At 38.0% G+C, this 12,500-nt stretch overlaps 1 protein-coding gene across 1 annotated transcript in view; it reads left to right on the top strand.

Moving 5' to 3' along the window:
* Nucleotides 1-12,500, top strand: part of LOC122790246 (mitochondrial amidoxime reducing component 2-like) — a 241,923-nt gene that overhangs the window by 49,547 nt on the left and 179,876 nt on the right. Inside the window, exon 2 of the mRNA XM_044057781.1 lies at nt 4,672-4,845. Coding sequence (XP_043913716.1) covers nt 4,672-4,845 — 174 coding nt within the window. The remainder of the gene's footprint in view (nt 1-4,671; nt 4,846-12,500) is intronic.

The following is a 12,500-nucleotide window of genomic DNA, read 5'->3' as shown; positions in this document are numbered from 1 at the left end:
GCAGAACTTTAAGATATAAAAAAGAAACATTCCATCTGTCCTTTTAACTAGACTAATTATATGCTTATTTGGGTAACCACTACTGAAAAATAAGTAAGAATATGAGGATGTGGGTTGGCAATAGATTGTGGCTTCATATCTGCTATAATCAAAATTTGTATATAATTTTATATCCAACAATTTATAAAATCTTTGCTCCAGTTATAAGCAAAATTATGTAAGAGAATTTAAAAGTCCAGTAAATTAATGTAAGCCATCAACTCCACCCTTCCCCATCAAAAATGTCTCCAGAATATCTAGAATAAAAAGTATATTGTAAAAAGTAGATTTGATTAGTTTTAATAACTCATAATTGCATAAACTGGGTCTGAGGTCATTCCATTTCTAACCCTTTAATCTGCTTAAAATGTTCCTTTCAAGAAATGCAAAGTTAACATTAAGTACCATTTAAGTTGTTTGTGCCTGGAAGAACAATTCCAAACCAACATTGTGGTATAGTAGAAAATAGATCTTTAATATTAGTCTCCCTAACAATTCCTCTCTATCAAATCCTACATCACATACCATCTGCAAAAAGTTCCAAGCATCGGATCCCTAAAAATTTGTTAATTTGAAGTCTGAAAAATATGCTATAGGTTCTGTACTGGAGCCTGCTGAGACCGCAATAGGTCTGAGGAAAAGTGTTATTTTTTGTCTCCCCTAAAATATAAAAGTTTAAGGACTAATGGACTTGCTAACACAGAAAATCAAATTCATCTTTAGAAATGTCTGTCTATTAACAGATCACACAAAAATACATTGGTTCTAAATGCTATCTCAGCCTCTTTCTTAAATGGTGCAGCTTGTAGCATGATTTCTGTTTTTTTGTGAATAAAGTATTGTATCCATAAGTGATATTTACTACTGAAATTTAAGACTTAGAAGTATCCATAAGAAATTATTTGCTCTTTTGATACTATTACTAATAGAGATTAATGCTCCTTTTAATCTGATCAGTGTAATATTTATGACAGACAATATATTAAAAAAACTGATTAAAATGAATATGATGCTGGAATAGTTTACCCTTTACATTTTCCAAAGGAAAAACAATATTGATAGCAGACGTTAGTATTTTTTTTCACTCTGTTAACCCCCCCCCCCCTTCCAAACTACCTATTGATGTAAACAATGCTTCTGATTTTAGTGGTGATTGGAATATTTCCTTTGAGGTGCTGCAAGTGTCTAGTGCAGCAGAACCATTAGAAAGACCATCTGAGGGGAAATCTCTGAGGTCCTGGCAAAATTATGGCAGGACAACCAGGGGGACAGGGAAGGCAAACGTTTTTAAATATTTTAAGATATTTAATTATAATGGTTTAGAAGTTAATGTATATGCAAGTCTGTTCCATAAAGATCTATACATTTGTACCAGCAAGGAACACTAGCTAATCTTTTGATTAAATGGAAGCTCTTTGTTAAAAAAAAAAAAAAAAAAAATGAATTTGCAGTTGTATTTCAATGTCAATAAGTGTGCTGGTCTTAACCTGGGAAAATACATTTAAACCTCCAGTAAATCCTTAAACATCCCTGAAATTGAGGCTGATTTTTTTAGGAATTATGTGGAGCAACTGGGATTAAAGAAATGTAGTAATTTATTTAAAGGAAACTGCTAAATTTGCTAAGAAATAACTGGTTTGTATGTATGGCGATCCCCAACAAGTGTGTGTGTGTGGGTGCTTATAGTTATTCACAAACTTCTTGAAATTTTTAGATGGTGAAACTTGTAGCATGATTTCTAAGGAAGGGGTTGAGAGAGCATTTGGAGCCATTGATGTAATTGTGTAATTTATTAATTGGTGATGTTTCTAATTATGAATTTGTGTGTTTTTTTTTTTGTTTTTTTTTTTTGTTAGTAAAAATATTCTTCGTCTGGTATACCAAAAATGCATGAAAATTTGGTAGGCTGTCCCGTTGTGGCTTCTGCAGGTAATTTAACAGAACCTATAGCTAAACTTATAAGCTTCACATTTAAAATCACTTTTAGTGTTAAGATTCCTGAAACTTTCTGCAGATGGTACTTGATATAGGATTTGATACTGAGGTATTGTTGGTGATACTGAGGTATTGTTGGTGATGACTGATGTAAAAAGACTTATTTTCTTCTATCCTACATGCCATTTGTTTGGAATGTTTCTCAGAGACACTAAAAACTCTCTCCTGCAGAGACAACATTAATAATATTGTCTAATGTATGGAAATGGTCCTTAAATAACTTTGTATTTTTGAAGGGGAGCATTTCAAGCAGATTAAAGGGGTAGCAATGGGGGGGGGGTAGCATCAGCCTTTTTTTTTTTTTTTTTTTATATATATATATATATATATATATATATATATATATATATATATATATATGCAACAAATGTATTTTTTAACTCTAGATTTTCTAGATTTCTGGGTGACATCTTTTTGATGTGGAAGGGTACGGTTGATAGTTTTTTAAACTCTCCTACTGAACAAGGATTTTATAGATTTGTTTGGATATAGAAATATATAAAACTTGGATTATAGGACATAAATCCACGGTCTCTCTCAAACCCACAGTAACTGTCACCTGTATAAGCAGAGGATCAGTCTAGTTAAGGGGACAGATGGTTACTGTCCCATACTATATCAAAAGATTAAGATTTAAAAGACCAGTTTTATGAAGGAGAATCTCTGGTAGAGTTTGAAAAAATTGAAAGGGATGTGTTTAAAAGGGAGATTTAATTCCTTTAGTGTAAAATAGGCTTTCAGTTAAAGAAATATGACTGAAACAGAGAATAATTGTACATCTAGTACTAGAACATTTTTAATAGTTATGATTTTACATTTTTGTTCATACAGTGTTAAGATTAAGGAAATTGACTAAAAAGTTGTCTTGCTGTCAGTTTTAGTAACCTCCTAAACTGGGTAATTTAAATAGTTTTTAAGAGGGGTAGAAATCTTAGTTTGAAAATGAAACATTTAAAAATGGTGTGTTAGATGAACAGATGTGGAGGTTGTACTTGCTGCTCTTATAGCAATGTGTGATCAAGTGTAATCAACTACTGTAAGGAGATCTTTTGTAAAGATAGATATAGTTGTAACATAATGGGTGTTCTTTATTTGGCTATCTAAGTATTGCCCAGCATTTTGCAATGGCATGACTGAGAAACCTCTCAAATGCAGACTTCATGAACATTTGTACAATATGTAAAGGAAGGACTCAATGCTTTGTATAAGCATTCTATAACTTGTAATTTCAGAAGTTTGTATTTTGTGTTAGTCACTTCCTTGATGAGGAAAGGGAACTGGCAGAGTATTCTGGAAGCAAAGAACTGCATTGTCAGTTACTAGGAGCAATGCTATTTTCTGGTCTTCATGATTCAGTTTCTAGCCACAATATTTTAATATCTAGAGCATCTAAGTTATTTTGAATATTTGTTGATCATGCGATGAATGCTACTTAAACACTATAGTATGTAATATTGGTTATTGTGATGAAGTCATTTGAGTGCTATAGGAAGAAAGATCAGTAAACTGCGTTGCCCATACCCTGAATGCTTTGCTGGTGTTTGGATTACCAGTTTTACTTTCCATCGACTCATGGTGTTTATCCAGTTTTATTTAGGAATTCTGGCTAAACAAATTGTACAAGGGATATAGCATTTCTGTCTTGTTATAGAAGATGAGAAAAACAAATAGGCATCCGAACAAGTGCAGGAAATAACTGACCACAGATATTTCAAGGAAATGTCCTGGAAGACTTCACTAAATCGAGAAAGGTCCTAAAATATACTCCAAATAATAAGAGAATCGCAAGTTGCTGACTGCAGCAGTAGTAGCTGCCCTCTTCAGTCAACTGCTCAAATTAGAATTAGTTTGCCATTGAAAGTGGAGAAGGGCATATTTAAGTATTTTTACATCAGTAACAATGGGAGTGCGGCTTACCATTCTCTACTGTCCGCTCCTCTTTTTAAAGTGGGAGAAAGTTGTGTTCGAGTAGTACGTCAGGAATGGCTTGTTGAAAACCTGAAATCCAGTGCCCATGGATCCACAGCAAACTGACCTTTATTTTACATGTGTGTAAGTTTGATTTATTGGGGTGAATGACTAATGTAGTGAGTGATGCTTGTTTGAAGTGTAATAAAGGCTTCTGTTTTGTTTCCTCTGCTGAAAAAAAAAATGTGATAGCATTAACAGCCCAAGGGTGTCATAAGTTGGGAACCAGATTAGACAATCAAGAGGAAATGAAGTCGGCTAATGTAGTTCTGGAAGGTTGTATCCTTAAAGCAATCACATTGAAGTCCTTTACTAAAAAAAAAAAAAAAAAAATAATGTGGGAGATTAGCATTTTTGCACTTTTCAAAAAAAGTGTGCAGCCTGGAGGGTAGATTGAAGCAGAACAACATTAAGTTTAATGTGAACAAGCATCACTATAAAAGGATATTTGTCAATGAAATAGATTTCTACAGGACGTGGCTAGTGAGGAACATATGAGGAATTCGAAATATACAGAATGGGCAATGGGGAAACCATGCTAGAAGAAAGGGAGGACTGCATATTCCTACAATAATTTGTAAAGGGCATACTTGAAGGATTTGACCCACAGGTTGTACTGTTAAAAGTTAGGTGGTGCAGTTTTTGTGATTTTATTTTCTTTATTTCTAGGCATTGGATCGTAATAAAAGAGGATGGCCACCAAGTTACAGGTCGACAGGAGCCTCGATTAGTGCTTTTAACAGCATCATGCAAGGATGGGCATCTGTTTCTCAATGCTCCGGATATGCCAGAGATGATCATCCCAACTAAACTGCCAAAATCAAACCCTGTTAAAAACTGCAGGTGCCTTTTATCGCTTTTTCTTTATAAATGCTAATTGAAATGAATATAGCACTGTCTTGAACTGCTTTTATTAATGACATTTGTATAAATGCCCTTCTTTCTAATGCAGAAGAGGCAGAGAGAGAGAGAATTGATGTGCAAGTGCCTGTAAGATGTGTTACAACCCTTGGATTCTGGGTTTGAATGAAGAAAAGAAAGTGGGCAAATTAATTGTGTGAAGTGAATTTTTATTTTTTTTTTATTTTAGTTCTCTCTAGTTTTGGCAGGTTCTGGTATGTTTTGTATATTCATGGTAATATTTACTTGTACTCATTGATATAGTAATAGTAAATTAATTTGCAATGTAATATTTAAGTGTGTGTTAGGTTCAGAATTTGCTGCAAGTAGAGCCTGAATGTCATGTAACATGATTTTAAGTGGCAGTGGGCATTTTATATACCCTGCCATGGATTGTTACAAAAGCTGTTACATGCAAAACTAAAGGTGGTTTCTGCTCTTGATGCCAGGAAAGATAACTGGTTGTAATCTTTTTGCAAAAAGAAGGTTTGGATTTATTTGCAGTTGACCAGTGAGTTTATTTTAAAGCAAAGTTATTTGTTAAGGGAGCACTGCTAAGGCTTGTTGTGGGAAGGGCAGTGTACGTGTCCGAAAGCAACAAATTGAGATGCATTACTATGGTCATTATTTCCTTCACTTTTATCCGAAGCAAGAAGTTTACACATTGCTACAATATTACAGCAAATTACCTCTAGTTTCTTAGTTCAGATACTGCAGTTGAAGCACATGTCCAAGTACTTTAAACAGTATAGTGCAGTTTAAAAGACTCCCAACAAGATGCGTTGTTGACATGCAGGGGAAACTCTGGCCTCTTCCTTCAGCCTTTTAAATAGGTATTCTGGATAACAAATGGTAAACTCGAACTACATCCTTTCAACATAGCAGGAAAAACAAAACCGCAAAAACGTACTTCCTGTTGTACCTGCAAGTCCTACAATATCAACACTAAAGGTGGGAAAATCAACACAGCCTCTTAGTGGTCTTCAGCACTTTATTCAGCATATATCTTTCAAGCAAGCTACTGAGTTCAGCACAGTACCCTGCAGTCAAAAATGCTCTCAAAAGTGCTTTCTTGTAAACTGAATAGACATTAAGACCCCCTGGTACTTTCATATGAAATGTATGCTGAAAATTGGTGTGCAATAGCTTCTTCCAAAGGCAGCAGCAACAGTCATCTTAAGGTAAAAGTCAAGCTTTTACTATCTGCCAGTCGATCACAAAGCCGGTTTCTTTACAGTTGGCTACAAAGGTTATGTTGCTAGTTCCTGCATGAAAGTATTATTCTAACTAGCTTTGAGAAGATATCTCACAATGAGCTTTCTTTGACTGCTTCAAGTTCCAATTGCTGTCAAGTTGTAATAGTTCACCCCCTGTTTCAAACAATGATCAAGCAGTTTTATATCGGAGAGTTTGAAGTAAGATACAAGGTTTCTTTACTTTTTCAGTTTAAAAGATATTTTTTCGTATTGTAAGTCTTCTGTTTTATTCCCTTAGTCATTTGCAAACTGGGTGACTAAACATGCCATTTTACCAGATAGTGCTGCTTCTGTTGTCCATGAAAAGTGGCCCTTATGGTTAATGGGCATATGTGGTTAAATAAGATTAAACAATGTATACATTCACAGTGCATCTCGTAATGGGTTTTTTTTTTTTTTTTTTTTTTTTTTTGCAAAGCATATCCCAAAGGTATAAGAAATGGATTGTGATTCTTTCACTAATGCATTTTACCGAGCAATGTTTTTAATTATCAGAATGGCAAGTGGAGGAAGTTTACCTTCTCTATTCAGTAGGCTCTAGTGGTCTGACTTGTTTCCCAGGTTACTTTTTTGTGTCATGTAATGCTTGTTGTGAAGTATGATTTAAGTGCTGGCATATACAAACTGCTTGTTTCAATCTACAGATGCATTCCTAACAAGAGAACCTACCTGCTTCTAATATCTTCTTCTTTTGGCTGCTCCCATTAGGGGTCGCCACAGTGGATCATCTGTTTCCATTTCTTCCTGTCCTCTGCATCTTGCTCTGTCACACCAACCATCTGCATGTCTTCTCTCACCACATCCATAAACCTTATCTTAGGTCTTCCTCTTTTCCTGCTACCTGGCAGCTTCATCCTTAGCATCATTTTCCCAATATACTCTGCATCCCTCCTCAGCACATGTCCAAACCAACGTAATCTTTCCTCTCTGGCTTTGTCTCCAAACCTTCCAACCTGGGCTGACCCTCTAATATACTTATTCCTAATCCTGTCCATCCTCGTCACACCCAGTGCAAATCTTAACATCTTCACCTCTGCCATGTCAAGCTCCGACTCCTGCCTTCTTGTCAATGTCACTGTCTCCAACCCGTATAACATAGCTTATCTCACTACCCTCTTGTAGACCTTCCCTTTCAATCTTACTGGTACTGGTCTGTCACAAATCACTGCTGACACTTCTCCACCCACTCCATCCTGCCTGTACTCTTCTTCACCTCTCTTCCACACTCACCATTACTCTGAACTGTTGATCCCAAGTACTTAAACTCATTCACCTTCACCACCTCTACCCCTGCATCCTCACCATTCCTCTATCCTCCCTCTCATTCATACACATATATTCTGTCTTAGCCCTGCTGACCTTCATCCCCCTTCTCTCTAGAGCATATCTCCATCTCTCCAGGGTCTCCTCCACCTGTTCCCTACTCTCACTACAGATCACAATGTCATCTGCAAAAGTTGTAGTCCACGGGGACTCCTGTCTCATCTCGTCTGTCAACCTGTACATGTACTCTCATTCCGCCACCAGGTCTCCTTGTCCTCCTTCCTCTTTCCAGATGTCACACCAAGCACCTTTCTAGCCATCTCTCGTACTAGCTCTGCTGTAGTTACCCAGCTATTCGTTAACTCTTCACTGCCACCCAGTGCCTGTCTTAACTCTTCCCTGAACATCACCTCACAATTCCCCTTTTTCAATTTCCACCATTTGATCCTTGCTGCTGCCCTCACACTCATCCTCCTCTTCTTGATCACCAATGTCATCCTACAAACCACCATCCTATGCTGCCTAACTACATTTTCCCCTGCCACCACTTTACAGTCTCCATACCTGCTTCTAATATGAAGGACGTCTATTAGGAGGTGACTGGCTCCTGAAGAAAATCCTGTGAAAGTAAAGTAGTCTTCAGAGTACTTCAGATTGTTTACCTGCCTAGCCATTTGTGACCTTATTTTTCCCATCTGGGCCTGAACCTGGGCCTGAGCCAATGTAAGCACAAATTAAAGTTTTACCTGTGGTCCTGTTGCCCAAACAGGTGGTCAGGTGACATTGAGAGTAATGGTTAATTTTACTTTCTTGCTCTTAATTTGAAAATAGTGCACACATCATTCTTTTGAGATGCCTGCTTTATTCAACTCTTATCTATATATAAAATCAAATGTTCATAATGTCTAACATTTTGTATGGCAGCGAAAGTGATTAAAGCTCTTTCAATTGCTTCTGTTAGCTTTAAGTCCATGTGAGATTTTGAACATTGGGGATCAGGGGATTTGCTGTTTCCCCACTGTAGAGCGAGCTTGTAATTATCAGGGAGATGGGGGGGGGGGCTGCAAAAAATGTAAGTGTATTTTTGGTGTTTTTGCTTTCAATCTTACAGGATTGATGTTTAGCCATTCAACATTTGTGTGCTTCACTTACATGCACACACACAAACATATGCACACATACATACACACACACAAACACTCAGTCTCTCATGGACTGCATGCACACCCACTTGCAGTTTGAATTATAACTTATTCTGTGCTGCTTAATTTTTAAGCACACTTTGCCAATGTTTGCCTGTCTGCCATCAGCCCACTCTTGGTCACCTCCCAGGAGTTCCTCTGGACAAAGGTGGACCAGGTGCATCCATCATTCAGACAGCTGTCAGAAGTGGCTAGTATTTTTTCATTGTGTGCTTCTGTCCCTTAAATGCACTCATGGTTGACCATGGAGAATGCTCCCTTCTTCCACAAGGCATTCCCTTTTAAGTAGCCCTATTACTCAAGAAGCGGTTTCCATTGTGTTCACCAGGGAAATCACAGCCTCCTAATGTGCTCTCAAGTGTTTGCTACCTTTTTCTCCTCCCCTACAGAGGGGAGCTGGCTATGTCCCTTTACTACTTCCCCTATCTGCTTGACCACTAAAACGATGGTCATTTGGGTCACTGTCAGGACTAATTTTCTCTGTGCAACAAAGATGGGTAAAACACAGTAGTGATGTTTATTTTTATTGCTTTGAAAATGCGCCTGTCATCAGAAGTTTGTTCATTCCCAAATGATTTTGTGAGGTCCGCGTTTATGCAATGTCTACATTGTCTTGTGTAACCATCCATATGTCAACGTGCCCTCACCTTATCACAGAATTTACCAGAATGTAAGGATGGGGAAGTCTGATGGAGGAAGGTTCAGCCTCCTCCAGAAGATGTGCACAGGTCGTGGCACTGATGCATTTCACTGGTACTCCACTGGGATCCCAGTTACAGGGATGATTGTCTGCTACCCACCACAGATGTCTGAAAGGTTTGACAGCAAAAACTGTTGGCCTAGTTTAGCTCCTGGTAAACAAGTACTGTATGTAACTATATGATACAGTGAATGGCATGTTGTAATATATTCCAGTAAACATTTCAACTTGGTGCATATAAAGCCTTTTACCTAGGTATATAGAAGGGATACCACTAAATACTCTGACTAATCCAGTTTTGAGAGGAGATAGAATGTACATTATAAAATGTTCTGACCTACTTCATGCTGGAAGTCCCTAAAAGGTCTTTAGTTATTATGGGTTCTGTAATTTGGTTGCAAGTTATTTTTTTCAAATGGGTCTGGAAAGGGAGGAGGAGGGTGTACAGATCCAGTCTCTCCTGCAAACATGTGAGGATCACCAGCAATATCTCTGTTCAGAATTCTGTTTACATAGTGATTTAAACCACTGATATCCTTTATGGAACCAAGTCCTTCAGCATCTTGGGAACCAAAAAGTATCTTGAAATAAACTGTGGCTTAGTTCAGCTTGATTCATTGTTTAAAACAAGCTGCACTGAGGTGGGCTACCAGCTTATAACTCTGAGCTGAGATAGGATGACTAGATGCTTTTGAGCTTCCCAAAAAACATAAGTTGTGTTTTTGTTTTCCCTTCATTATACTATTTACTTCACTTTTTATTGTGTTCTGCTTATTTAATACTGTATTTAAATACAGTAAACTAAATTGCACTGTTTGTACTGCATTTGTCTGCCTTATTGTGTCTGTTAAATTGTATTTTGTTTCTTTGCTATTTTCACTGTTTGCAAAGTAATTGTTGCTACCTTTCCAGTGTTTGCAAAGCATCTGTTATGTTTTCCCACCAAGCAGTGTTTTTAAAAACTGACTTGTTTGCTGATTAAAGCATTCTTTAGTGTCTCCTTGCTGTTTAAAACAGTTTTAGTGTCTGACTGCTGTTTTTCTGCAAGTGTTTCCCACCTAAATTAGTGTAGCTAGTAGCTGCAGCATAGGCCAGATACAGGTTTGCTGCATATGGGACTGTAGTGGCTTTTGTATTCTGAGCCCATTTTCCAAGCTGTCTTTGATTGGAAGGGGCCCTTCTGCACCCTTGTGAGAGGGTCTAGGGCTTGGGAGTAAGCACCCTCATTGGTTCTTTTGAATCTTTTTTTTTTTAATTTTAAAATTATAAGTCTTTAGCTTCTGATATTTAAGCCCCACATTTGAGCCAGTTTCTGCTTGTTTGTTTGACAGTTGGACTACCATCATTTCTCCTGTCAGCCTTGTTGACTTGGGCCTCCTAAGACAGTGTAGTAATTGGCTCATGTGCACTGACAGCCCTGTACTAGAGATTCATCTACAACAAGAATCTTGAATCGCACGCAAAACCGTAACACTGAAGAAGTTGTCAACTAACCCACCCCTACTCATGCACATAGTACCCCACCCCTACTCATGCACATAGTACCACTACTCACAGAGTATGCATCCAACCCATAAATCAACATATGCCAAAACACCATTGACCTCCAGAACAAAAGACTGTTACGACTAACACAGTTCTCTGACCACCCAAGACATCAAAACCAGTGTCTCTCCTACCAAGCCCTTAAGGCATAACGCTCAAAATCCAAATTTTCTTGCCATTGGAGACTCCATAGTGAGATGCAATAATGTCGCACTCACCAGGTTAGATGAAAAAGTGAGTCAGGTGCCTGTCCAGTGCCAGGATTAGTCAGATGATGCATGCACTCGGGTATGTTGGTAACAAGTACTGTTATGACTGTCCTAGCTCATGCTGGAATGAATGACCTGAAACCTACCTCACTGGGCTATATGAAGAGAGACATGATTAAGCTCAGTATGTGCCCCAGGCAGGTATGTCCCTAGCCTTGAGCAACACATTACCCTTGCCTAAAATGATGCCACAGTATAAACAAAAAATGATTGATTTCAATAATTGGTTTAATTTTAGGTATCATTGAAAGGGGATGCAGTTTCTATCAGCCTGGTATGACGTGGTTGACAAACCTCACTGCTTTTGAGACTTATCAGCACCTGGCACCACTAGGATTTTTGGCTGCTAGTAAATACTTTTGCCTCCCCCACACTGCTTGTTTTTTTTTTTTTTTTTTTTTTTTTGCAAGGTCTCAAAACAAAATTGCTGATGTGAAAATTGCCAACCATCACAAAATAAGGGTTATGCTGCTAAATGGTAGGAGCTTAAACCAAAAGCTGCACACCCTGGGAGCACTTCTGTCACTGAAGGATGTAATGTCTATGCAGTTACAGAAACCTGGTTCAAGGCCTCAGAGTACCCCATTCTTGCAAGGTTATAATGCCTTCCACACTTTCAGACTGCAAAACAAATATCTGAGAACCAAAGGAGGCGGTTTCTATCTGTATTAGAGATATTCACCTCCTGACTGGTTAGACTGGACAACTCGAGTTGTTTCACGTTCGGATTACTTTGGGTAAGACCCCCATTCAAGTCCTAGCTAGTTATAGTTACCTCTCCATGGATTATGATGTGTATGAGGCCTACTTGACCAAACTGGAGTCGATTCAAATATTGCCAAACACTCTGGTCATGGAGGATTTCAGTTATCCCACCATCAACTGGGGAACTTACTCGAGCCCTAACTCACTAGCACAAACGTTCCCTGACTTTTCAAATGCCCTGGAACAAACTGTTCAAACCCCAACAACAGGAGCAAACATACTATATCTGTTCCTCACTAACATGAGAAACAGATGCACCACTGCAATTGTCTAACCCTCATTATTTAAATCTGACTACAAGTCAGTCACCTTCAAACTGGCACTAACACCAAAATTCACAAAGGGCAAAATTGGACTAAACTTCAACACAAACTGTACCCTCCTGGGGAAGGTATAAAAGCATTTAAAGCCCCACCCCAGCTGGAAGTGATAACACCAAAGCTTACAGTAAACCTTGCACAATCACTTGTACAAGTGTATAGACTCTGGAGGAAAGTTGCCCTGGTAGACATCCAGCATCAACAAATGCAAAAAGTTGCTAAGAACTAAGGTGAGGGTCATAACGATGGAAAAACACCATCTGCCTCAACAGACAAAT

The sequence above is a fragment of the Protopterus annectens genome, chromosome 1.part2 (assembly GCF_019279795.1).
Source record: "Protopterus annectens isolate FY-2018-M chromosome 1.part2, PAN1.0, whole genome shotgun sequence".
In the NCBI taxonomy this organism is placed as follows: Eukaryota; Metazoa; Chordata; order Ceratodontiformes; family Protopteridae; genus Protopterus; species Protopterus annectens.
Note: the sequence above shows the minus strand (reverse complement) of the source record. Positions and strands in the feature narration are given on the sequence as shown.